Source organism: Oncorhynchus masou, chromosome 14, assembly GCF_036934945.1.
Source record: "Oncorhynchus masou masou isolate Uvic2021 chromosome 14, UVic_Omas_1.1, whole genome shotgun sequence".
Lineage (NCBI taxonomy): Eukaryota > Metazoa > Chordata > Actinopteri > Salmoniformes > Salmonidae > Oncorhynchus > Oncorhynchus masou.
In genome coordinates, this window is record NC_088225.1 from 13,480,416 (window position 1) to 13,508,044 (window position 27,629).

At 45.1% G+C, this 27,629-nt stretch overlaps 4 protein-coding genes across 5 annotated transcripts; 2 read left to right on the top strand and 2 right to left on the bottom strand.

The window, feature by feature from the left end:
• Nucleotides 1–693: 693 nt before the first annotated feature.
• On the bottom strand, nt 694–5,006 carry LOC135553800 (uncharacterized). The gene is made up of 10 exons (XM_064985743.1): nt 4,985–5,006; nt 4,608–4,805; nt 4,086–4,163; nt 3,895–3,992; nt 3,695–3,748; nt 3,363–3,416; nt 3,120–3,193; nt 2,818–2,956; nt 2,510–2,632; nt 694–789 (listed from the first exon to the last, which is right to left on the bottom strand). The coding sequence occupies exons 1-10, from the start codon at nt 5,004–5,006 to the stop codon at nt 694–696; spliced, it is 936 nt and encodes a 311-aa protein (XP_064841815.1).
• A 1,489-nt stretch (nt 5,007–6,495) lies between these two features.
• Nucleotides 6,496–12,761, top strand: LOC135553728 (volume-regulated anion channel subunit LRRC8D-like). Its single transcript, XM_064985676.1, has 5 exons — nt 6,496–6,650; nt 7,798–8,890; nt 8,998–9,248; nt 9,985–10,362; nt 10,493–12,761. Exons 2-5 carry the CDS (start codon nt 7,964–7,966, stop codon nt 11,613–11,615), a joined length of 2,679 nt encoding a protein of 892 aa, XP_064841748.1. The 5' UTR covers nt 6,496–6,650; nt 7,798–7,963; the 3' UTR covers nt 11,616–12,761.
• Nucleotides 12,762–13,232: 471 nt separating this feature from the next.
• Nucleotides 13,233–19,556, top strand: LOC135554295 (ATP-dependent RNA helicase DDX39A-like). Of its 2 annotated transcripts, none has more exons than XM_064986511.1 (10): nt 13,233–13,317; nt 14,335–14,547; nt 14,797–14,924; nt 15,029–15,305; nt 15,572–15,690; nt 15,823–15,954; nt 16,066–16,175; nt 16,364–16,508; nt 16,694–16,841; nt 19,334–19,556. In XM_064986511.1, the coding sequence occupies exons 2-10, from the start codon at nt 14,340–14,342 to the stop codon at nt 19,348–19,350; spliced, it is 1,284 nt and encodes a 427-aa protein (XP_064842583.1). In that variant the 5' UTR covers nt 13,233–13,317; nt 14,335–14,339; the 3' UTR covers nt 19,351–19,556. The 2 variants fall into 2 exon arrangements, with proteins under 2 accessions (XP_064842583.1, XP_064842584.1); XM_064986512.1 differs by lacking the exon at nt 13,233–13,317 and adding an exon at nt 13,369–13,513.
• Nucleotides 19,557–20,919: 1,363 nt separating this feature from the next.
• LOC135554296 (CCN family member 1-like) lies at nt 20,920–27,531 on the bottom strand. The gene is made up of 5 exons (XM_064986513.1): nt 27,321–27,531; nt 26,068–26,281; nt 25,000–25,416; nt 24,454–24,632; nt 20,920–23,253 (listed from the first exon to the last, which is right to left on the bottom strand). Exons 1-5 carry the CDS (start codon nt 27,369–27,371, stop codon nt 22,948–22,950), a joined length of 1,167 nt encoding a protein of 388 aa, XP_064842585.1. The 5' UTR covers nt 27,372–27,531; the 3' UTR covers nt 20,920–22,947.
• Between the last annotated feature and the right edge of the window lie 98 nt (nt 27,532–27,629).

Genomic DNA, 27,629 nt, shown 5'->3' on the forward strand with positions numbered 1-27,629 from the left:
TAGTCTATAATATAGTCTATACCAGGTCAATAATATAGTCTATACCAATAATAGGTCAATAATATAGTCTATACCAGGTCACATAAAATAATTCCAAAATAGATATAATATTTGACAAAAACATGATCACTTCAAACCTTGCTTACATTTGTATACGATCACGTGTCTCTCTATTATGTGTGGGAATACTTGGGAACAGATTTATATTATGTCATTTGCACACACTGTATATAGACTTCCTTTTTTTCTATTGTGTTATTGACTGTACGTGTCAGGATTTGGACAGGATTGTTCCGGTTTTGGCCACTAGATGCCCCCATTGTGCTTTTTACCTTTTTCTCTTAGAATTACTTTTGGTGTTGTGGATTTATATTTTTGCCTGAAGAGCTTTCCTTTTTCCTTTATTTTCCTTTATTAAAACAAGTCTCAAGTACAGCTGTCTCATCTTCTGGGTTCTGCCGACTATTAGTGGCTCAGTTTGCTAAGTGACTGTTTCTCACACCGGAGACCTGAGTTTGTAACCCGGTCTTGACATTACGCTTGTTTATTCCATGTGTAACATGGGTTGTTTGTGTCCCACTGCTTTGGCCAGGTCACAGTTGTAAATTAAAACTTGTTCTCAACTAGCTTACCTGGTGAAATATATATATATATGTATATTTTTATATGTGCCACCCCTAAAAAAGTGATCAGTCACAAACCTTGGGACTCGAGGGCGAAGTTGGGCATTTTGTCAGCCAGTGGACGACTGCAGTCTTTCACCACCTGTTTCACATCCTGTCTCTCATCCTGACACACACAAACATACATTTACACACAATTCTATCACATTTCATGTTCATTTTTGTGGCAAATAATACAAAATATCCAAAAAATGTAACATCTACATTGCCTTGCAAAAGTATTCATCCCCTTGGCGTTTTTCCTATTTTGTTGCATTACAACCTGTAATTTAAATATATTTGTATTTGGATTTAATGTAATGGAAATACACAAAATAGTCCAAATTGGTTAAGTGAAATGAGAAAAAAAAACTAATTTCAAAAAATACAAAATAAAAAAAATGGAAAAGTGGTTTGGTGCATATGTATTCACACCCTTTGCTATGAAGCCACTAAATATGATCTGGTGCAACCAATTACCTTCAGAAGTCACATAATTAGTTAAATAAAGTCCACCTGTGTGCAGTCAAAGTGTGACATGATCCCAGTATATATACACCTGTTCCGAAAGGCCCCAGAGTCTGCAACACCGCCAAGCGGCACCATGAAGACCAAGGAGCTCTCCAAACAGGTCAGGGACGAAGTAGTGGAGAAGTACATATCAGGGTTGGGTTATAAAACATATCCAAAACTTTCAACATCTCACAGAGCACCATTAAATTGATTACAACAAAATGGAAAGAATATGGCACTACAGCAAACCTGCCAAGAGAGGGCCGCCCACCAAAACTCACAGACCAGGTAAGGAGGACATTAATCAGAGAGGAGAGGAAACAAAGAGACCAAAGATAACCCTGAAGGAGCTGCAAAGCTCCACAGCAGAGATTGGAGAATCTGTCCATTGGCCCAATTTAAGCCGCACCCTTCAGAGAGCTGGGCTTTACGGAAGAGTGGCCAGAAAAAAGCCATCGCTTCAAGAAAAAAATAAGCAAACACGTTTGGTGTTTGCCAAAAGGCATGTGGGAGACTCCTCAAACTTATGGAAGTTTGGTCAGATTAGACAAAAATGTAGCTTTTTGGCCATCAAGGAAAACTCTATGTCTGGCGCAAACCCAACACCCCGAGAACATCACCCAGAGAACATCATCCCCACAGTGAAGCATGCTGGTGGCAGCATCATGCTGTGTGGATGTTTTTCATCTGCAATGACTGGGAAACTGGTCAGAATTGAAGGAATGATGGATGGCGCAAAATACAGGGAAATTATTGAGGAAAACCTGTTTCAGTCTTCCAGAGATTTGAGACTGGGACAGAGGTTCACCTTGCAGCAGGACAATGACCCTAATTATACTGCTAAAGCAACACTTGAGTGGTTTAAGGGGAAACATTTAAATATCTTGGAATGGCCAAGTCAAAGCCCAGACCTCAATCCATTTGAGAATCTGTGGTATGACTTAAATATTGCTGTACACCAGCGGAACCCATCCAACTTGAAGGAGCCGGAGCAGTTTTGCCTTGAAGAATGAGCAAAAATCCCAGCGGGATAGATGTGCCAAGCTTATAGAGACATACCCCAAGAGACTTGCAGCTGTAATTGCTGCTAAAGGTGGCTCTACAAAGTATTGACTTTGGGGAGGTGAATAGTTATGCACGCTGAAGTTCAGTTTTTTTTGTGGCATTTCTTGTCTGTTTCACAATAAATAAATATTTTGCTTCTTCAAAGTGGTAGGCATGATGTGTAAATCAAATGATACAAACCCCCCCAAAATCTATTTTAATTCCAGGTTGTAAGGCAACAAAATAGGAAAATTGCCAAGGGGGGTGAATACTTTCGCAAGCCACTGTACCTGGGCCAATCTATCTCTGAGCCATTTGCCCATGGCCTCTATGAACTCAGGGGTCAGGTGTGTGTTGGTTGGTGTCAGAGCGGGAGGAGGCTGGTTCTTTATAGAGGTCACCTGATGCTGCAGCTACAGAAACAGAGAGATCACATATATTATGAAATAAAGGGTATGTGCGTGTGTGTGTGTGTGTGTGTGTGTGTGTGTGTGTGTGTGTGTGTGTGTGTGTGTGTGTGTGTGTGTGTGTGTGTGTGTGTGCGCGTGCGTGCGTGCGTGTGTGTGTGTGTGTGTGTGTGTGTATGTGTGTGTATTACCATGTCGCTGACGTCCTCCAGGGCCCTAACTCTTCCTCTAGTAAAGAGTAGGTGTTCTTGTAGATCAGCCACCTGCTTGCTGGACTCTGTAGCTTCCTGATCCAGGCGACGATCAAAGCTCACACTCTCAAAGTCCACACTAGAGACAATACAATACAACTATATTTTCCATTTTGGGAGAGGTTTGTCTTGTAGAATAGAAAACAACATAACTTTCAGGAGTAGGAGCTAGGGGCTAGGGGTTAGGGGCTAGGAGCTAGGGGCAAGGCACTGAGCTTGTTTCAGGACTGGCACACACTCACCTGTCCACCCTCACTCTCATGTCGTCAATCTCGGTCTTCACACACCTCAGGTCCTTAGTCAATCTTTGTAACATCTATAGGGGAAGACAAACTCAATTCAATTCAATTAAATTGTCTTCATTCCTTACTGAGAGGCAATTATTGACAACTAAATTAAAGAATATTGGACGAAACACAACATTGGGCAGTGTTTTTAAACTTTGAAGGTATGTCTATTTAAAGGGTTAGATTGACGTGTCTCACCTCGGAAATGTCCTGTTGCTGGTTTTCTTTCTGTTTCATAATTTCAATCTCTCTCTGCAAGACACACACACACATGCAACAAGTCAGATAACCAAATGAATATGTCCATCATGATTGAGGTGAATTCCATTTCAATTCTAGTCAATTGAAAAAGTGAACCAAACTCCAATTTAAATGAAAAATGTTCAGAATTGAAAAGCATAAGAGACTAGGAATTGGAATGTTAGTGTACTTCCCTGAAGTGATGGAATTAAAATAGAATTGACCCCAACCTATTGACCCCAACCTATTTTCGGTATGCCCCCCCCCCTCCCTCTCTCTCTCTCTCTCACCAGTATAGTATCCATTTGCATTTCGAAAGCTGAATTCATGATAGGAGTTCCATGCTGTAGAAAGAGATTCAACAAGTCCTTATTGAACAATCAGGCTCATAACTTCAATGCAACATTCACCCAATCATTGCATAGATAATAGACATGAGACAAACAGTAGGGCTAAGTAGAGTATTAGACAGATGAAAAACAGGTCCTACCGTAGTCTTTTGAGTCAGATCAGGTCGAGGGTCAGGTTGAGTCGGTCGGGTCATCAGATTAAGGTTCATGGTGGGGAATGCAGTCGAAAACAGGAATACTGCTGGGAAGACATTGTAGTACTAGTTACACAGAGGACATCTAGTTGATTAGGAGGACATTTAGATGTGTAAACATGTGATGTAGCACTCACCGAAGGTCAGAAGAAAGGGGAGGAGGAAGAGCAGGATGGCAAACCAGGAAGGCAACCAGGAAGGCAACCATGAACGGGCTACAGGGGGAAACACATAGGGCCAAAGCTAATACTAATGCTAACAAACAAGGCACAAGCAGAGAGAAAAGCTAACGCTCAGCTAATGCTAACAAACTACGAGTATAGAACACACACCATTGTAAATACAACCCATATCTATGCTTATTTATTTTATCTTGTGTCCTTTACCATTTGTACATTGTTAAAACACTGTATATATATATATATATATATATATATATATATAATATGACATTTGTAATGTCTTTATTGTTTTGAAACTTCTGTATATGTGATGTCTACTGTTAATTTTTATTGTTTATTTCACTTTATATATTATCTACCTTACTTGCTTTGGCAATGTTAACACATGTTTCCCATGCCAATAAAGCCCTTGAATTGAATTGAATTGTATAGAGACCTGTTGTCTCTCGTACACAAACACATACACATTGCACTCACTGAAAATAGCATCGGTCCTTGTGCCAATTCCACTAGAGAAGCTCCTGCTGGAGCATGTCCTAGGCCTTTGTGGCTCTTCAGAGCAGTAGCTCATGCTCGAGAAGCTCAGGCTGGGCTCCAGGGCCACACTGGGGGCCACACTAGAAGGAGACAGGAAGGTCTGCCTTCTCTGGGTGACCCTCAATGTCGGAGCCAAATCTGACATAGGGAGGGAGAGGGGAGAGGCAGAGAGAGGGAGATAAGGGAGGTTGAGTATTTTAGACATATACAGCATATTGTGTATACATATCCAATTATTTCAGACTGACACAAATGTCTAATCCAAGCAATGGGGTTAGAGGGTCGGCCTGGTCCCAGAACTGTTTATGTTGTCTTGCCAACTCCTATGGCCATTGCCATGGTGTGACAATGACCACAGGAGTTGGAAGGACAGAACAAACAGATCTCAGACCAGGCGACTAGTCGACACAAGGGGCTAATAGAGGTTGGCAACGTGAACACCAACTAGCTCGGACAGGAAGTGATGTCTGCAGTACCAATGTCATCAGCATTGATGTTTCGCTCATTGGTGAAGTTGGTGGCACTGACAGTGCTGCTGGCCTGACTGAATCGGGAAGAATCCTTATGTCCCCCAGTTCTCTTCTTATTGAAAACCCTGAGAGGGACACACACAGTTTTAACACTGTTCTAACACTACCGTTCAATACAAGAAAGATCACATGCAAGATGCACTCATACACATAATCACCTGACGGGGCTCTCCCTGTAGGAGATGCAGGAGGAAGACTCATCATCGGAGGACTGGTTATAGTACCCCCCGGTTACTAGCCTCGCGCTTCTCCTAGGCATGACTGAGAGAGGGGGGGGGGGGTTGATTTCAAATTAGCCTACTTTTAAACAATTAGGCCTACTGACTAAAACCAGGCATTTTATCACATATATAAATGGCCTTCTACTTACCGGAGTCTTGCAATCATAGGCTACAGTAATTGTCGCAGTCTGTAAAATCAGATGTTGCAAGAGCAAGTGAAACTTTGCAAATGAGCCACTGTGTTGAAAACGGCAATTACACCGTTATTTACATTGTTGCGTAGAAGGAGTCCAGGACACGTCATAATCGGCTCTCTGCGCGCTCTGGCCTACTTGATTGACTGGCAGTGCGATCACTACCCTAAACCCTAACCCTAACCTTAACCCATAACCTAACCCTTACCCTTTCACATGTCAACTTCAATGGTGTATGTCCCAAGGATCCCGGATAGCGCTGACCCTTGATTGACAGCGGTCCTCCCGCTCATTCGTCTCCAAATGTCCATTGATTGTCCGAATAAGTCATACGTTTATTTTATTTATTTATTTGGTTTATTTATAAATGACCATGCACTATTAATACTAATCTCACAAGAAATTTGATGCATTGTAATTTGAATTATATTTAGCCCAGCTAAACAGCTCATTAAGGCTTCATCTCCCCGGCCCGGGCAGCTGAACAATAGCCTTCATCTCTTCTGTTTATTGTAGTCTCATTATACAAATTGTAAGCCTATAAGCTACTGTAAGAGATAACATGTGCCAGCCAGGGTGAAATAAATAAGCACAACTTTTGTATATTGTATATTTTTTGTAGTAAATGATTATTTTATATTTTGTTTGTTTGTAATAATACTTTTTGGAGGGGAGTAGGACGAGGCTACAGACAGAGCCTTCTATTGCAATAAAAGGCTGGCTACGGACTGGGCTGAAATTAATTAGATTTCTTCTCAACATCTCACTTCGTCATGACAACCGTTAAAGAGCCAAAACCCAGTGATTGTCACCACTGCCGCGGCGCTCCACTCTCAGCACCAGTCACCGCCCGCAACAGAAAAAAGTTTTTTATGAAGTTTCATTCTTGAGAGAACCGGACCGCACCGGACTAGTCACTCCAGAGCGATGCACCGCGCAATTCACGGTTGTTTTTCTAGACACCGTTTGAGCAGCATACAGACAAGAAAACGTTTTTGTGAAAGAAAAAGCTGTCTGACAAGCGTGCTGTGGTTGCAGGTAAGTTTTATTATTTTTGCATTGTGTTATTTAACAACTCTTGAGAATAATTAAGGCATCTGATTTAGTAACTGATTAACTTCAAATGCAAATCTTAGCCTAAATATTGGCTACTGAAATATTGCATTCCAATGTCAAACTCACATAAATGTGTAACACAATGCGAATGACACTTCCAATATTCTGTAGGACACTCTTCCTCGAGCTTACCCTGCCTGTCATAACCAGGGCACACTGGTATACTGACTCGACTACTGCCTAATATATGGCCCTGCCTGTCATAACTAGGGCACACTGGTATACTGACTCGACTACTGCCTAATATATGGCCCTGCCTGTCATAACTAGGGCACACTGGTATACTGACTAGACTACTGCCTAATATATGGCCCTGCCTGTCATAACTAGGGCACACTGGTATACTGACTAGACTACTGCCTAATATATGGCCCTGCCTGTCATAACTAGGGCACACTGGTATACTGACTCGACTACTGCCTAATATATGGCCCTGCCTGTCATAACCAGGGCACACTGGTATACTGACTCGACTACTGCCTAATATATGGCCCTGCCTGTCATAACTAGGGCACACTGGTATACTGACTCGACTACTGCCTAATATATGGCCCTGCCTGTCATAACTAGGGCACACTGGTATACTGACTAGGCTACTGCCTAATATATGGCCCTGCCTGTCATAACTAGGGCACACTGGTATACTGACTAGACTACTGCCTAATATATGGCCCTGCCTGTCATAACTAGGGCACACTGGTATACTGACTAGACTACTGCCTAATATATGGCAGTCTGTGTCAGGGGGATGAAGAAGACAACCAGGAGCCAGAAACGTCCTCTCATTCAGTTAAATCTACAGTCAACGACATGTCACATATTACCCTATTACCTTAAACTATATTAAACAAGTAGTTTTGAATCATATTATCTTTCAGCGGGGTAGGGTAACCACTTTTAACTTTGTTTAACAACACTCTCTGTAACAGTTCTAAACCACAAGACTTGTTGGTTTGGGAAAAACGTAATGGATTGAATTGTAGGCCAGTCTTGTAAATAGTCTGTCTCCTATAAAGTGCACTTTTTCCTCTCACTTCCTTTTCGGATTATCTTGTCTCTTTCCCAACAGTTAAATCTCCTACACCAGTGTTTTTTAAATGTCGGGTCTGGTCCCACTGGAGGGCTGCAACTGATTCCTTTCAGGTCTGGATCCTGGCACAATAAGCATTGGAGTTGGTGACAGCAGAATCACTATTCCACCATTTTGTTAGTCAGTTCTTCACCCAGCATAAGCCATGTTCAGCTTGTCAGAGCTGGCCTCTCTGAGTGAGCGTCAGGGCAGCTCCAAGCTGCTGAAGCCCTGGTGGGAGGTCTTCATGGAGTACCTGGTGGTGCTGATGCTCATGGTATCTGTGTTGTCAGGCACCCTGTTGCTATCTCGAGACAGGGTGGTGTGTCTCCCCCTGGGCCTCACTACCACCCCTACTAACCAGAACACCTCCTCCAGCAGTGGTGCCGTACCTCAACCCCACCCTCCTAACAGGCCCCCCACCAAACCATCCCCCCTACCAGCCAGCCCTTGGACCCCTGCTAGGGGCAGACGCACCCACCTGGACTACCAGCAGTATGTCTACATTAGCCAGGTGTGCTACCACGAGGCCCTGCCCTGGTACTCCCGCTTCTTTCCCTATGTGGCTCTACTCCAGTCCCTGGTGCTATTGGCCAGTGGTTGCTTCTGGTTCCACTTCCCCCTCACCTCCGCCCGCATAGAGCACTTCCTGACCATCCTGGCCAAGTGCTGTGAGTCTCCCTGGACCTCCCGCGCCCTGTCCCATGCCGCCCGCCAGGAGGAGGGAGGGGAGGAAACAGGCCCCCAGGATCTCCAAACGCCTCCTCCTACTCTCCTGTCTTCACCCCCTGTACCCCGCAACCGCCAGTCCAGCCTGGACTCGGGCACAGACAGCCCCCTGCTGGTGAGATCGGATAGCGCGTCCACTGCCGCCCCTCCCTCGCCCTGCCCCTCCACTCTCTCCCGGACCTCCTCCCTGTCCAACATGTCTCTGTCCCGGGCCCATGTCCCGGCTTCTAAATCCCCTGTGGTGCTGGATGGTTCACGGCAGGTTGCCAGTTTGGATCGGAGTGACGGGGAGCAGGCCAGGGCACTGTTCGAGAGGGTGCGCCGCTTCCGCTCCCACTGTGAGAACTCTGAAGTCATCTACAAGGTCAGGGGTCATTTACTGAACGTGTCTGAACTATTTTTTGATGTATCCGTTTACCATAACACACCTTCACTTTCACTATACCTGTTTTCTCCTCTCTCCTGCTGTAGGTGTACTTGGCCCAGACGGTGTTCAAGCTGCTGCTGGTGGTGCTGATAGTGGGCTACACCACCCCTCTGATGAGCTCCATCTCATTCACCCACACCTGCCTACCCCAGGCCCACGCCCTAACTGGCTACAGTGCCTTTGAGTGTACCCATGCCCTGGCCTCTGTCCTCCACAAGTTGCTGCTGGCCTACGTCAGCCTGGTGGGGCTCTTTGGCCTGCTGAGCATCTATACCCTCAGCTGGATCCTCCACAGGTCTGGATTGCAGATTAGTGGCAAAATGTTTATGAGTGTTGTGACTGTAATTTGCATTTTATTTTCCCATCTATTTTAATTTGCTTTGCTCTGCAGCCAGTAGTATAAAGTACTTAATCAAAAATACTTTAAAGTACTACTTAAGTAGTTTACTTTAATTTACTATTTATATTTTGTATTTACTTTTACTTTTACTTCTCTACATTCTTAAGGAAAAATAATGTACTTTTTACTCCTGACACCGAAAAGTACTTGTTACATTCGAATGCTTAGCATGATAGGAAAACAGTCCAATTCATGCAATTCTCAAAATTGTCATCCGTACTGCACCTGGTCTGGCGGACTCACTAAACCCAAAATGCTTCATTAGTGAATTAAGTCTGAGTGTTGGACTGTGCCCCTGGCTATCAGTAAATGAAAAAAACTAGAAAATCATGCTGTCTGGTTTGCTTAATATAAAAACTGTGAAATTATACATATATACTTTTACTATTGATACTTAAGTATATTTAAAACCAAATACTTTTAGACTTTTACTTAAGTAGTATTTTGCTGGGTGACTTTCACTTTTACTTGATTAATTTTCTGTTAAGGTATTTTCTATTAATCTATTAAGGTACTTTTACTCAAGTATGACAATTTGGTACTTTTTCCACTACTGTCTGCAGCATATTATACTCTTAGTACTTTTGTTGTTAACTATACAGTGCTCTGTTTGTGGTTGCGCACCCCTCAGCTCCCTGCGTCAATACTCCTTTAACAAACTGAGGGAGCTGGGCTCCATGAGGGATGTCCCTGACTTATGTAATGACCTGGCCTTCCTGTTACACATGGCTGACCAGTACGACCCCCTACTGGCCCAGCGCCTTTCCGTCTTCCTGTCACCTGTCAGCGAGACACGCCTGCTGGAGGAGAGCCTAGAGAGGCGTTGGGGTGCCGAGAGGCTGCGCTCCATGACCACGGTCGACCCAGAGGGACGGCCCCTGCTGCAGCTGGTGGCCCTGCCGTGCCTGCCCCCCGCCCTCTTCACCCTCAACCAGCTGGTGGTGCTCAAGCTGGAGCTCATCTCAGACGCCAAGCTCCCCGCACAGGTGGCCAACATGACCTCACTCAGGTGAGCCATATAGCCAACAATGAAGCCACCAAATATTAAAATAATCTACATGCAATATACACTTTATAGAAATGTTTGGCTTGGTGTGTTCTAGACAAAGGGGCTTCAACTGTTTTATATGTCACAACAGGGAGCTTCATTTGTACCACTGTACTGCAGCCATGCAGCCTGGTTCCCTGGTGGTTCTGCAGGAGCGTCTGGAGGCCCTGCACCTCACCTTCACCCAGGCTGCAGAGATCCCTGGCTGGGTCTACTCTCTCCGCGGCCTGCAGGAGTTGCACCTTTCTGGCCGGCTGGGCTGCGAGGGCGGGGTGGGTCGTGGCTGGGCCCTGGGAAGCCTCAGGCAGCTCCGTCATCTCCGGGTGCTGGTCCTGAGGGGCATGCTGCAGCGTGTGCCCGGGGAGCTGGGGGAGTTGGCAGGGAGCCTGGTGAGGCTGGAGATCCACAACGAGGGCTCCAGGCTGCTGGTGCTGACGGGCCTGCGGCGTGTGGCCGGCCTAACCGAGTTAAAGCTGCAGGACTGCCACCTGGAGCGCCTGCCCTCTGCCCTGCTGGCCCTCACCAGCCTGCGCACCCTGGACCTGCAGCACAACAGCCTGCGCACCCTGGAGGAGCTTCTAGGGCTGGCAAACCTCCGCCGCCTCTCCTGCCTCAGGTTGGCCCATAACCGTGTTCTGGCCCTACCGGCTAGTGTTGGTGTACTGCGTGCTCTGGAGCTCCTGGACCTGGGGTACAACCAGCTCCAGAGCCTTCCCTCGGCCCTCTTCACCCTCCACCACATACGTCGCCTCCTACTGGCTGGCAACCTGCTGGACGAGCTGCCAGCAGAGGTAGGGGCGCTGACATTTCTCACCGAGCTGGACCTGAGTGGGAACAGGCTGGAGAGTCTGCCTCCAGAGCTCTTCAGTCGCTGTTTGGAGCTGCGGAGCCTGAATGTATCCCACAACTCCTTGGGTTCCCTGCCTCCAGGGCTAAGCAACCTGAGCCAGCTGTCCCACCTGGACCTGCGCAGCAACAGTCTGGAGGAGCTGCCCATGGAGCTGGGCTGCTGTTCAGGACTGCATGGAGAAGGTCTGCTGGTGGAGGACTGGCTGCTCCATGCACTGCCACGACATGTGAAGGAGTTCCTAACCCAGCCTGGCTCTCATACCGGCAAATCCTTAGAATCACACTCCCGTCCAGACTCAGATGGCTTCCCCTACTTCTCGGCTACCCAGTGGAGTTTCTCCTCCGCTCTGGAATCACGGATATAGAATTGGAGATATATATTGTCTAACCTGTCATAGAATACATTCAACATCTTGTAGTGTTTGTATAGTTTTGGACAATTCATATATTTTTGAATGCTTATTTTATTTCTGACATTTAATTTTTACCACCTATTTTTCTTCTTGACCACTCTTTTCTATGTTTATCACTTGTTGAGTTTGTGGGGTACATCACTGCAGCGCTGACACATCCACAATCTTCCTAGACAAAAAGTGATTTTACATGAAAGTCCATAGACTTTGCTGCAGTAAAATGTTTGATACCTTATGTCCCTGTACAGTTTATATAACATCCATATATGTAACCCTTTGGAAAAACTGATTAGTCTTTGCTTCCACTTTGAGAGTCCTCTATTAATTTAATTTCAAAGTAAAAACAATATTTTGAAGGAGTCTGCATAAGACTGGATGAATGCATGTCCTGCTACACTGGATTAGACATAGACCTGAAACGATTGTTATTATCTCCACTGCTGAGCTCAGGGATCCCTCCACAGGCTTACTGAAACTCTGGGCTTTCTGGGACTTGTTTGTCTGAGGAGGACAATACCCTGAGCTTCAATGAGCTTATGAAGTTCAAAGGCCTAAACTGTACATGTGGAAAGACAGAAATTGAACAGACTGAAAGGACTTAAATGATCAATAAGATTAACATTAACATGTATTCCTACTTGTTTTGCACATATTTAATCTTCAAAAAACTCAAATTAATCTTACTAGCATTGGGTGCAACCTTTTGTGAAGCTAATACTGACGTGAAACTAATACAATAGTGTGCTTGTTCAAAACATTAGCACTTTATTGTGACTATCGAAATGATGAAAACTTGTCCACCTTTTTTTGTACGACTAATAATATTAATTACAGTACATGCATGCCCTTATTGGTGCTGATTTGGACTATGTTATCATAACACCTACAACGTAATACAAAACACATTCCAATGAATCGTTGCGGGGCAAATACATTTTATTGAATAAATGAAGTGTGTGTGTTCTACTGTACACAAGACCATAATGGTCAAACTTATTGACTGAATTAATGTAATAAACAATGATAGTCTCGCCTACTTCCTGGATCATGTTCCATAATATTTTTGAATGAGATTCAACATTATATCATAATATTCATAAAAACGCGATCATTTATGATATATGTAAAATTATATTTTTTTTCATGGCTTAATTTACTTCTGCTCAATACGTTTTTATAAGGTATTAGATTACTAAATATAAAACACAATCGAAAATGTTAATGAAAGACAACAGGCGGATTTAAGATTTGTAGACTTTGCACTTCACAGAGCAGGCGTTCCCTAACGGAAATATGCAGATGCGTGCTAGAAGAGGCTAAAAGAATCTCGCTAGTTCGTGCATGAGCTGTCCGATCAGGTCCATTGTCTCCAGAGCGGCTTGGCTCTTGCCCACTATTTCCCATTGGAAACGACAGTCTGTGGGCTATCTTGGTTAGTTATAAAACATCTATCGTCACTGATGATTGACAGCTTGACTTGGCCAATAGTGATACGATTAAGTGTAGTTTCGTCAAACTGACACGTAAAACAAACCAATGATATTGCTGTATTTAGTGGAGGCGGAAGTTGTGGCCTGTCGTATAAACTGAGGCCTCCTCTCCATGTGGTTTTGAGGAGCATTTTTCGGAGATTGAATTGTAACATCGTTGTAAAGTAAGACGGAAGCTAATATTGCTTAATTGTGTCATTTTTTGGAATATTCTGGTTCTCGTAGTTGTATTATAAATTACGAACAACTTTTGATGGTTTTCGGATAAGCATTATTTTGGCAAATTCATTGTAAAGCAGTGTTCTGAGCAAGGCATCTGGGAATAACGAAGGCTATTTTGCTAGCTAGGCTAGGACTAACGTAAGCTAACCAAAACCGGTCCAAGTCGTGCAAAGCATTGGAGTTAGCCACGTGTGAATGAACATGTTGTGTAATTTGGACAATAGTTGGCTTAGTTCGATAGCTCGCTACATTGCTAGTTGTATTAGTTAACGTTAGCTACCAGAACTGCTAGTAATTTAGCTAACTAGGTTGGCTTGAGCTGTGTGCGGCAAAGGCAGTCGATTCATGACATTCTTTGCTATACGAATGTAACGTTTGCATTGCTATACAGATGTTACGTTACCAGAGATATCTCTGAATTTACTCGTAAACAAGCTACGGAGCTAGCCGATCCCAACCCTTGTTGACGAAACCTTTTAGTCGCTTACCATTTATTACAAATTGCTTGCTAGCGAGCAACCATGGCCCCTGGTTTTGTTTGTAATACATAATCGAGCTGTTTATTTTGCTGTTGAACGTGGCTAGTTTGCAACTAACATTAGCCAACTACTTAATTTAACTGGATAGTAATGCCTTAGCTAGTTTGAGACGTTTCCTGCAACTGTCAACGTCATTATTTATTTAAACATTATGATGGTTTGGCGTTACTGAATGTTAACTTTATAGAGGGCTCTGATGTAGACTAACGTTACCAAAGGGTATTGCTTATTTCCATTGTAAGTAGTTAGATAGTGGCGATGTTAGTCTGTTAACCACTAAATCTCCTGATTGAATACATCTCTTTATTTTAAAAAAACATGGTGGGGGGGACAACAACAATCTTTAGTCAAAAGCAAATGGTGACAACTAGTGACCAGCCATTATCCACCCCCCCCCTCCTCTAAAAATTATTTCTGTAGGCAGAATGGCTGAGAATGATGCTGAGAATGAGCTGCTGGACTATGAAGAGGATGAGGAGCCCCAGGGAGCCCCAGAGACCACTGCCCCAGCAGGCAAGAAGGAGGTGAAGGGCTCCTATGTCTCCATCCACAGCTCTGGTTTCAGAGACTTCCTGCTCAAACCAGAGCTGCTCCGCGCGATTGTCGACTGTGGCTTTGAGCATCCGTCTGAAGGTGAGTGCAATGGGTGGATGAGTGCTGGGAGTGGCATAAATGGAGGTCATGAATTGCTGCACGGCATGTCTGGATACAATGGCGTGCATGTATAGGACTATAGAAGGCTGAGTGTCCATGGTCATTGGGTGTTGATGGACTTTCTTGTCAATTACAATGCATGTGTTCTTCAAGGTGTGTTATGGTAAACAATGGCTTTTTTGTTTGAATAAAGATGGTGTACTGACCAAATGTCTCATTGTTTTCCAGTTCAACATGAGTGCATCCCTCAGGCCATCCTGGGCATGGACATCCTGTGCCAGGCTAAGTCTGGTATGGGCAAGACTGCAGTGTTTGTTCTTGCCACACTACAGCAGATCGAGCCTGTGGATGGACAGGTCAGTGTCTGCATTCTGCAAATGCCTCTGGAATATCAAGTTTCAAATATGTGTTATGCATAACCTGCAAGTGTTCTATTAGCATCAAATACTCTTTCCTCTAGGTGTCAGTTCTCGTAATGTGCCACACACGAGAGCTGGCCTTCCAGATCAGCAAAGAGTACGAGCGCTTCTCCAAGTACATGCCCACAGTCAAGGCAGCAGTGTTCTTTGGGGGCCTGTCTATCAAGAAGGATGAGGATGTGCTGAAGAAGAACTGCCCTCACATTGTGGTGGGAACCCCTGGCCGAATCCTGGCCCTCATCCGCAACAAGACCCTCAACCTAAAGAACGTCAAGCACTTTGTCCTGGATGAGTGTGACAAGATGCTGGAGCAGTTGGGTGAGTCCTGCTTATTATTCCTGTCCTTTTTGGAAATGCTCCTTTCTCACTAAACTTCTAATTCAACCCATTTTTGTTATTTCCCCCCCGAAATATGAATTCTAGCAATTGCAATCTTGAACGTAATGTGTGAACAAGGGTTTACCCCTGTGGAAATCTGTTATAACATGTAGACTGAGCATAATGGATGTCTGGGTACTTGGCTGTTCTGGGGGGTAGTTTGAGACTTGGCTGTTTTATCCATGTTCCCATTTCTCTTGTTTCAGACATGAGGCGTGACGTACAGGACATCTTCAGGCTAACACCACATGAGAAGCAGTGCATGATGTTCAGCGCCACCCTCAGCAAGGAGATTCGACCGGTCTGCCGCAAGTTCATGCAGGATGTGAGTGCAGGGGGTAGCACTGCCACTTCATGCGGTTATTGGACTCCAAATGCTGTTTTACAAACAACTGTCTTTGCATTGACTTCATAGAGATTTTTGTGGTTCCGAAGTGACATGCTCTGTCTCCTGTAGCCCATGGAGGTGTTTGTAGATGATGAAACCAAGCTGACACTGCACGGTCTGCAGCAGTACTACTGCAAGCTGAAGGACAGCGAGAAGAACCGCAAGCTCTTTGACCTGCTTGATGTGCTGGAGTTCAACCAGGTAAACCAACACGAAATTTATCATTTTTATCCCTGTAAGAAGTAGTCGTATTTGTGCTGTTTCCCTGTGAATGTTTGCTATATTTCAGTAATGTCACCTGTGTACCTCTAGGTGGTGATCTTTGTCAAGTCAGTGCAGCGCTGTGTGGCGCTTTCTCAGCTACTGGTGGAACAGAACTTCCCTGCCATTGCCATCCACAGGGGCATGGCTCAGGAGGAGAGGTCCGTCTCTGTTGCTTACATGCACGCCTTTCTCTCACAAATTTCCAATTAAATGGAGCCCCAAATGCTGACTTTTAATGCAGCTGAAAGCCTCATTTAACTCAACACGGTTTCCTTCAAAGGGCAGCCTCTACATCTAGTAATGCCTATAGCAGCTGTGTTAATCCTCTCTGGCTGTCTATCCCCAGGCTGTCCCGGTATCAGCAGTTCAAAGACTTCCAAAGGCGGATCTTGGTGGCCACCAACCTGTTTGGCCGAGGGATGGATATCGAGCGGGTCAATATTGTCTTCAATTACGACATGCCTGAGGACTCAGACACATACTTACACAGGGTGAGTCACATAATTGATGGCGCCTCAAACACCTGTCTTCTGGTAGTGAATGGTATTTCCAAATACCTATTTTGATGATTGCATCTGACTATTTTATCAACTTGTCATTGGACTCTGTAGATCTCCCTCTAAAGGCTCATATATTCTTTGAGTTGTCACTCCCATCTGACACTCTTGCCCCTCAGGTGGCCCGTGCTGGGCGGTTTGGAACCAAGGGTCTGGCTGTGACCTTTGTGTCAGACGAGACAGATGCCAAGACTTTGAATGACGTGCAGGACCGCTTTGAGGTCAATGTGGCTGAGCTGCCAGAAGAGATCGACATTTCCACTTACAGTAAGGCTCTCTCCATCCTTATACATGCAGCCTCCCACGGAGGTTTCTCCATTCAAACTGACATTACTTGTTGTTCTTATAAGATGAGTCATAGTTATGTCTTTCTGTCGCTGTCTGCTGGTAATTGTTTAATTCAATGTTAAAAGGGAGTGAATGTAGTGAAGAGGGTCTAAAATGGACTTGGCTATCATAACAAATGTCAATGTGCCCTGTGTTGTCTGGGGTATGCAACTTCTGTTTATCATTATAGTACTCTAATGCTGGGCCTGAAGGGTCAGGGGGATATAGTTAGCTCATTGAAACCCCCAAGATAATTGCCTGGTATAATAACTCACTGAGTAATTAATGGTGGTGACAAGAGAATTGGACTGCCACGTAGGGCTGTCCTCCACAAAAATCTTCGCCGCTCAAGTCATCTGTTCTTTGGTCGATTTATATTTATTTTTGAATTTTACCCCCCTTTTTCTCCCCAATTTCGTCGTATCCAATTGTTAGTAGTTCCTATCTTGTCTCATTGCTACAACTCCCGTACGGGCTCGGGAGAGACGAAGGTCGAAAGCCATGCATCCTCCGAAACACAACCAAGCCACACTGCTTCTTAACACAGCGTGCATCCAACCCGGAAGCCAGCCACACCAATGTGTCGGAGGCGAACTGGTTAGCGCGCACTGTGCCCGGCCCTCCACAGGAGTTGCTAGTACGCGATGAGACGAGGATATCCCTACCAGCCAAACCCTCACTAACCCGGACGACGCTAGGCCAATTGTGCGTAGCCCCATGTACCTCCAGGACGCGGCCGGCTGCAACAGAGCCTGGGCTTGAACTCAGGGTCTCTGGTGGCACAGCTAGCACTGCGATGCAGTGCCTTAGACCACTGCGCCACCCGGGAGGCCCCGTTGGGCAATATTTTAGTTATTTTCCCCCCCCAAAAAAATCCCTTTCCAAACAGCTTGTCTGATGCTTTAAGCCAGGGATGTCACTCATTCCTTGGAGGGCCTAGTGTCTGCTGGGTTTTGGTTCCTCCTTTCAATTAAGACCTTCACAACCAGGTGTGGAGTTCCTTACTAAACAGTGACCTTGATTGATGAATTCGGTCCACGGGAGGAGAAGTGTCTGACGTGTGCTTTAAGCACACATTTTGAGGAAATATCAAATCAAAGTTTATTTGTCACGTGCGCTGAATACAACAGGTGTGATCCAGTACCTGACCATCCTCCTGCTGGCCTTCACAGATTCTGCTGTTATGCTCCTGAAGTTGCCACTAATATGTTACTCCAGGGGTCGGCAACTTTTTTTTCACGTGGAATGCCAATTTAGTCAATTTCTACCGATTTTGTGTGCCAGTTGAGGGTTTCATATGCACTTTTTTTTATGGAATAGTGGTAATAAATTATATACAAATATAAGTCACTTCTATTGCCAACTATGTAAAAAAAGCCAACAACTGGAAACATTGCAGCCTGCAGATAGAAATTATCCTGATTTTATAAATATCCTATAAATCACATTGGCTACGCCTGTCTGCAACAAACTCAAAATATTATCAGTTGGGTCCAGCACGATGCGTGCGCTAGCAAAATTGTAACATGATATAAAATATTCTGGGCCCCTGTTTTGCTGCACCAGTGAGCTCTGAACAGAAGCCACTGTAGGCTATTTGCAAAAGGGATAAGAAGTAATCAGGAAGGCTTATTTTTGCCATTTCCACTAGATCAGAGCATGATAATTTCCCCTTTCACTCAGGAGTTTAACTACATTGCGTAACTATTGTCATTCTCAATGTATGTTAACAGACTGTTTACTTGCTGTTTGAGGTGACAAGTTACTTTTAAAGCTCCAAGTCATTAGTGGTGAGTTAAACCAATCAGAAATGCAATCGTATCTCCCAATTGGCTTATTTTTATAGGTCTACATTTGCAAGCAGGCCAGGTAGCCTTATGCCTACTTCTATATTCCACATTGACAGGAGTGCTTTAAACAACAGACAATTACTAAATTGACAACTAGTAAATGGAATTAAATACATCTAAAGTTGTTTCTCACAAGTGTAGCCTAAGTTGTGTGCACTGACAATGAGAACAAGACTGTAATAGTAAATGCATTAACATAAATGATGGTGAACATTGTAGATTAGAAATTGTGAATCAATGGGAAATGTACTACTTGTGATGGGGAATTGATAGACACTAACAAAGGGCAAATGATTCACACAATGAACTGGCGGGAAAGCGCATGCTGTGCCGCTTCGCCACAATCCCTTTGACTGTGCCCTCCAGTGGATTAGTCCACTGAGACATGCATGAATCACAGGTTTCTTATGTGCCATAAAGACAAATGTGGGTTCAGCCCTGAACTGGGTAGGTCTTAGTGAATGGAGACCCCGTACATATTAACCTGTGTTTAAAGCTGGAATGCCCAGCTGTTGCTTATGGAGATGGTCTTCAGAACAGTGTCTCTTCTCTCCTTCCTCACCCACCACTTTTTCTTTCTAGTTGAGCAGTCCAGATGAGTCCTCCATCCCTGAAGTGTCCCCTAACCCTGAATCTCTGTCCTTGTTTGGATGAAAAACCCTCCTCGCTGTTTTATTTTAAAGCTCTGTTCCTTGACTGTTTACCATAAGTTTTTATTTTATTTGAATGTATCATTGGGGGTTGTCTGGTTTTAAACTTGTGTTGTGGTTTGGTCAATGAAATTAAAACTTTTTATAAAATGCCAGTTCCTGGTCTAATTTTGACAGATTACATGTTACTAACTATGATGTGCACATTATGCAAATCTTCAAATTACTATTTTTTTTTTTGCTAGTTAAATAGGACAATTAATTCCCCATTCAGATTGCTTTATTGATTGCATGCAAGTTTACAAAACGTTGGGCCAAATCTAAAACGCAACATCAGTTAAGTCTATGAAGGGCTTCTTGGAAGTTACTTTTACTGTGAGTCTCAAGCATGTGGTGGTTGTACGCTGGCTCACTGTCAAAGAACGGGAAATCTAGGCACAACTTCATTCTTTGTTAAGGGCTCGTAAAAGGAGGGGCCATCGCGGCTGATTTGGAAGAACCAGTGATCATGGCTCTTAATGGGAGCGGGGCATCGGCAGCATCCTTCCATTGGGTAATCGTATATCTGCCTAATAGAACAATTTATTTATACAGGGATCAAAAGGTTATACGCATCTATCAAATAAAGCCTATTTATGCTAATTGGCCACATCCCTGTATAGTAGTACAACCATATTTCCCCAACTAGTTTTAATGACACAGGGTTGTGACTAAAGGGAGTATAGCCATTGATCATGCCATGATTTCATTACATAAATCATTGGACGATGGTGTCTTGTTTAGAGCCCTGACTGTCTGAACAGTAACAGGCATTGCTTGCGGTATGGTTTTGGAAGCGTAACCTTAAATATCAGCCAAATTATTTTCCAAAACAAAGGTTAAATATTTACATTTTTTTAATGCGGTCTAGTGGGAACGCTAACCCTATCTCCATGTTAGTGTTTGTTTACGGGCAATTGAGAGGTGAGTAACTGCGGATTATCTAGCGTTTTCCCGACCATGTGGAACAGTAGCTTTGACAGAGGCACCCATACATAGCTGTGTAGATCTGTGAAACTCGTCTTAATCGAATTACTTTCTCGATGGTGAAAGATGAGGGCCATATGTGTCGCAAGCTGTATCGCAAGCAATCCAACGTTTCTAAACGGTAAAATGCCACGTCGGGATTGTAGTTCATATGACCCAGTCCTGGGCGACGCTGAGAACTATAGGGAGAAGGCAGAATGCCGACAGCTAGGAGTGCAGGCGTGACATTTGTAGCGGTTTAGAAAAGCATTTTCGCTAACCCATTTCCCAACCTGCCACGAAAGTCACTTCCGGTTGTATCTACTCTACTCGTCAGAACTTTGAATGGGTGCACTTGTTTTGTTAGGTAGCACATCAACATCCAGGGTGTTCGTGAAACGTACTATTATTATTTTTTTCTCCAAATGCAGCATGAACAGTAAATCAAAGTTAGGACAAAACCAGATATTTGCCTCGACAAGTTTTCAATCTCTTGTTTAATAAAGCATAGAGATTAAGTGACTGTGCTGTGCCCACATCACAGATCCCAGACTTGCTCAGTGCGAGCTGTACATGGACTGGTTATATGTTAACTCAAATGGATTGGCATGCGTGTGGCAAACTCAAACAAGGATGCATCTATGGCTGCTCTATAGTGTCCAGTTATAAAACCAAAGACTCCTAAAATCACAATTTACATAGGTAAGAGTGGTTAGACACTGCCATCAATCACCTAACAGGCTGTGTGCGGCAACTATGAAAGCCTGTCCCAACCTAGAAGTTGTACAAAAAGTTGAATCATAGAAAAATACAAATCAACACTTATACAAGGCAGGTTAAAAATCTCATGGACTAGAATGTAATATGGGCTTCAATACTTGAATCCTCTAATACTTTTCATAGAGGGAAACGCATGTGAATTATGTATTTTAATCTGAGTGGTATATCTCAGACGAAAGTCATGAACAAGGTGCATTAATTATCAACCCGTCCTAATAGGGGAGAATTTGGCAATTCTAAAGAGGTCCATGTCTCACCAATACAGACTCTTAACCTCCAACTTCAGACAACTGTTATGCTAATCTCTTCGAGGTGCTATAACAGACTGACGCATGTCCATGCAAAGGCGGAAATTTCTAACCGCTGTAGTGCTGATCCCTTTGTAGTGTCCTCATGTCTGCTTCAGTCTAATGAGCATGATGTTATCGTCGACATGTCAACCTTCAAATGGCAGAGAGCAGATTTATACGCCACAAACATAAAGCAACATGAGTAAGAGTTTTGTGGAGTATTGTGGATCAGTTGCTAGATTACAGGCCAGATTGAGTCTGAAACGGTCCCGCCCGCTAGTTGCAAATTATACGTTTACTTCATATGCAGGCATTTTTATTTTTATAACAAACCAGAGGATGGCTGAGGCTCTTTCTACCCCTCAGTCAGGATTGTAATTTGCTTCAAATCAGCAACACGACTTCTCAATGCCAGAATCCGAGGCTTGTTCCGCTGGCGCTATGTTAAATGTCTCACTGTTTCAGGGCTGAGTAAGAAATGGAGACTGGTCCAACTGTGTAATGACTTATCACACACAGAGACAAAGCCTAAGCCTCAGCCAACAGGTTCTGCACCAGTCTGTCTCTAACCATAACATCTCTCCTTGGGGAGTTGTCTTCGTCCACTATTGCTCAGGTAATGTGGCTGTTTGATTAGTGAACACTGGTGAGACCAGGGGCCAAGTCCCAGACTTCCTGGAACTCCCCTCTCTCTGCTGACAGATCTCAGCTGTTTTATCATCTCTCTCAGGGTCCTCCGGTCATGCCGCTCCAAACATAGCAGCATCTCTTCTCTCATTGGCAACCACTGTCATCTCTGTCACAACAATAAATATTACAAATACAAATGTCCATTCCAGAGCATTCTGTGGAGGCTCCATCTTCTGTCCCACAGAAACTTTGTCTTTTCGTGTCTAAATAGCAGGTATTGGAAATCTACTGGATAAGTAATTCTGTTTTCTTGCTTGTCTGATTCTCCTTCCACTCAAACCAGACCTGCTTGCCATTGACAGGCCTACTCTATGCTGGCAGTCACCATGAAATGTAACACCTTACCATCCCAAGTCCACAAGTCTACTGGGTGTGTGCAGCAGCTGTGTTGGAGTCTGCATTGGGTGTGTCCCGTCTTTCTCCATCGTCCCCACAGTGCGGGTTCAGTCCCAGAGTACAGGAGTGCATGGGGAGTGACAAAATGGTGGCCAGACAAATCCATGTTTGTCTAGTTACACACTTTGGTGATTCCAGTTGATGAACCACAATGGACCGGGTGTCTACTCTAAGGCCGGCACTAGTCACACATCTCTGTCCAGAATGCAGATCAAACTATCAAATTCCTTCACCCAGGCCTCCCAAAACATGCTCCAGGAGGGTGGTGGGGGATCTTTGCATCTGGCTAGTGTCTAGTCAAAGATACTCTTAGGACTACTTCTCTATCAGGGGCTTGGCTGGGGGGTAAAGTGATGGGGAGCGAGTGAGGGATTTGAAGGGGACACTAGTCGGTGAACTTATGTGTGTCTCCGTAGAGCCACTGCTGGGGTGGGAGGGCAGCCTCGTTCAGATGACTGCACTTATCACTGCACTTGCAGGACTGCACGAACATGACGGAGTGGTCGAAGCGCTCACCATCAGGGCAGGCAAAGGTCACGGAGGCGGTGCGTGTGTGTCGGGGCGAGCAGCAGCGGCCGTCCACACATACGCCGCAGTAGTTGGGCCGGTAGAGACGCGTGCTGCGGCAGCCACCATAGGACAGACGCAGGGGCTCTGGGGCCTTGTGGGTACGGGAGCACTTCCTCCCTTTCTGTGGAGAAGAGAAAGAGCCTGGGTTAGTCACAATCCCAGTGTACAATCCCAGTGAACCACAACTGCAGTTATTATGCTGGCACAAGGAAAGTTCAAAACAACAAGAACAGGGCTAGAGAGGGGCATGGTGATAGTATGGATGGGCATCCAACACCAACAGTTATGAGGTAGCATGGTGTGACATTAACGCCCCAACAACTCTCAAAACACAGAGGGAACATATTAAGACAGGTGCCTAACAATCAGACTCATCAGTGTATCACTGCTCTGGTGAGATGTAGTGGGGGAGAGTGTTTAAGGGTGTTGCATGAAATGAGAGAAAGTGAGGGAGTGGGAGAATAGAGAGCGGGTTGCGTCATACATACAAGGGCCTATTATCACCTCACAGAGACCTGGGCAGAGTGCGAGAGGCTGGTAGCATGGTGGATGTGGCTACATGTTAGCTCCCACAGAACTCAAGGATATGAGTCTCTACATTCCACTGTCACAACTATTTACTGCCTTGTACTGTTGGTCTATAGGACTAATAATGATGCTTTTTCCATTCACAGTTCAGTTGAACTTGTTCCACAAGCAACAGTACTGTGAATAGAGTGGGCTCAGACCCACTCTATACTGGGGGAGCTTGCCAGAGGGAGGGGCACTTAATACAATGATATTAATATGGATGTGACCTCGTGGGCACACCCCTGTCCACACAGTCTCTTAAGGTTTAGACTGGGATATAGGCATTGACCTAAATACATGTACCTACAATGTATGAAGGCAGGGGGACTAGTAAATGGTTGCCACACCAAAATGGTGACCGCTGCAATCCCTTCCTTAAAGGTGGGCTCTACTTCCTGAATTAGCCATGGTTTCAATTCTCCTCATTACGAAATGCGACAGAATGAGATTTGGGTCATTGAGGAGTGCTTTGATGTGGGTGTCTCGTGTGTGTAAGAATGTGGGAAGCGTTTGTACTTTCACTCTACCAAAAACAGTACACAGTCACTCACTCTTCTAGCCCAAGGGTTCCCAACCATTTTTACTCCAGGGCCCCCTTTTTCATGTAAAAAAAAAGTCAGCCCAACCCCCGGGCATAAAAGTTTGACTAATATCAATGCCACATAGGCTGTTTACTACAAGAGAAGTTGTTTATTGCCTTCAGTTGCTCTTTATGGTTTCTAGACCCTTTACACGCACACACACACTTTACCTTGACGGGAATGGACATGGGGCTGCAGGGCCGGATGTTGCACAGACGCGTCTCCTTCACTAGCTTGCACTGGGCGTTGTCATTGGTGACACGAGAGGACACGGCCATCCCACAGCTGCGTGAGCATTGAGACCAGCTCGTGGTCTGGACCACACACTGCCCTCCAAACTGCCTCCATGCTGGACGGAAGGAGAGAGTGGGGAAGAGAGGACCAGAGGGAGAGGCAGAGAGAGATGTAAGCACACTGGCCTCATTCACAGAACAGGCAACACTGACGCATAGAGGAGGGTGATTACAGAGAAGGAAAAGCTGGACGACAGAGGTATACGCTGTGAGAGAGTGGTGTGTGTGCCTCTGATGCACAAGTAGTGGAAAACATGGCGCACTCAAACACTGACACGCACACAAACAGGGAGATGCAGGGGAAAGGCTAGGAGTGCACAGTGGGTCTGTTTGTGAGTCGGGGGCTAAAACACAAACATGGCGTTTTACTGCAGGGGGGAAACAGACGGCACTATAAGGCAACATCACGGTGCCCTCTCTTACCCGCCAGGTGCTTGTGCCCGCGCAGCTTGTCCCACTTCTTCTCCACCTCCACCAGCTCATTTCCCATGATATCCTTGGGTTTGTAGTGGTATGGCTTGGAGTATGGTTTGTAGGGGTAGGCAGGGTAGGGCATGAAGGGGAAAGGCGGGTAGGCTGGAGGCAGTGGGTGCCGTTGTACTGGGGGTACAACGGATGAGCCCTTGTGGCAGTCGATACTGAGACAGCACTGCCCAGGCACCTTGACCAGGCGCGGGGCAGGGCAGGATGGCGAAGCCAGGGGCACGTGGCTGGGACACAGGGGCACGCAGCCCACCGCCCCGTCAATGCACGTACACTGGTGCTTGCAGCCAGCCTGGAAATTCTCCCCGTTCTGGTAGATCCGTCCGTTGTATTCGCAGGGGCGACCCTCGAGCTTCGCTGTTAGGGGAGACAGATTTTTTTTAAAGGATAGACTTAATGTCTGTATGTAGAAGCCTCTGAGGTATCACTAGCCTATGGCCATGCCTTTGGTTGTATTGCTTAAAACACAAGGAGTTCAAGTTGAGTGAGGTAATGAACAAAGTGGAGGAGAAGGACAACAACAGAGACAAAAGGAATAGATAGAGAATGGGCACATCAACAAGAAAGGTCCAGAACTAATTGTGTATGAGAAGTAGGAAGTGAAATGACAGTAGAGGAGGCAGACACTCTATCCCTAGTTTAGCCTCTATTCTTAGTCCAGAGAGGAATTTTGACTTGTTTACAATGTCAGTCCCACTGCGGGACTTCCATACAACACCCCCAAATACCCTCCTTTATATAGACCCCCCTTCCCCTCCCCCACACACATAAAAATACCCCTGTGTGTGTGCGCATGCGGCAAGACACAGAGCTAGATACATACATTCTGCCCCCTGCTCTCAGCAGTATGGCTCAGGAAGATGCTCTGTCTTCTAAACATGGCACCAGTTTCAAACCCCAGATCCATATCAAAGACGACCAACATTCACTTTTCATTGAATCCATACAACCCCAGGCTAAACCCAACCCTCATGAACCCTGACAACCACATTTGTATTCTCTACATACCCCTGCAGATGCCATGAGTGTGGCTCACGTCATTGCCATAGTTACACTCCAGCCCCTTGTGGTGGTCACAGGGGTGTGAGTCGTGGCAGTTCTGGTTGAGCTGGGCAGCACACACCTTACAGCAGCCACAACCGTCAGGTACAGAGCTGACCCCCGGGGGACAGGAGGGGGGGCCAGTCGGGCACTCACACATCACAGGGCAGCCAGCACTCACCTACAGGGGGCAGGTTGGAGGGAATGGTGCAATACAGAAGATTGAAAAAAGGATTTCAATGAGGGCCGTTCATAGCCTAAACATTAATAGAATGAGAAACTGTTTGTTTCAAGTGGTCAGGCTACACAGAGCACAGAAGATCTTCAAAGTGTGGTTGGCTTAAATATTCACTAAATACCCAGCAGCACTAACCCCCTGGGACACTTTCTCACTCTCTGTCGCGGTCACCTTCCTCTTGGCAAGGATGAAAGAGAAATTCATTGCGACCCCCCTCCCTGAGTCCCAACACCACAGCCCCCCAGAACCCTGGTAAAAAGGGTTTGGGTCTGCCTGTCTACAGCCTGTCTACAGGATAAGACTATCCAAGGTATCCCTCTGCTGCCATGCCATCCTGGGCCAGGGGGATTGAGTGGTGGGGTCTAAATTGTTTCCACACAGCGGGTTCCATCTATTTCCAGACCTGAATGTGTCACTTTTCATCTCGGTTTGGGAGCCCTAATTGGGTTATTGTGTACCACTGGGGTTTAAAGGGCAGTCGTGGTCCAATATTCCAATGATATTCAGGAACCCATGTAAAACATGAGCACTGGCATCTGGTTAACATCATCTGTCATGTCATGCATTAGATTCAGATAACTACGCTGTTTCCTTCTGTCTCTATGTTAGTGTATAGAATACACTGTGGTCAACATCACTTTCATTACAGAGTACAGTACCCTACTTTCTTTCTGGAAACAGATTTTAGTAGTGGGGTGTCCCCATCTGGCCATAAATGTTCACTGTAAAAGGTAAAACGACAGCATTTACTCAACTGTAACATCAAATTCGCAGTGCCTTCACATTAACGCAATATTCAGAGACCCAAAGGTATTTCTTATTACGCCGAAGACAGAGGACCAGTACGCTTGCGGGTGGTGCAGTCTGTTGACACCCGCCACTGTGCTGACAGGAGACCGACCACAAACGTGAACTTCTATTTACAATTTGTACACAAGTTTGGCTGAAGCCAAAATAGTACAAAAACATTCCATACACTTACCAAGCCAATAGTCGTCATTTGAAATAGAACAGGCAATATTAACGTCCTCATGTTGTCAAATGGCAATTGAATTAAAAAATTAAGAAAATATAACTACTGTCACAAGAAGATAATTGTTGTTTTAGTCCACGAACATAAACCCCACAACGGGAACTGTCAAACAAGGCGCAGTAATTCCAAAATTAATGTGTAGTGTTCTTCATAGAATATCAACACCTGCACATTTCAATCGATTCCTTTTTGCAGCTCCGTTATATATTGCCCCCGTGCTTTTGTTGCAGCTCCGCCTACCACAGTCGGTCTAGCCAA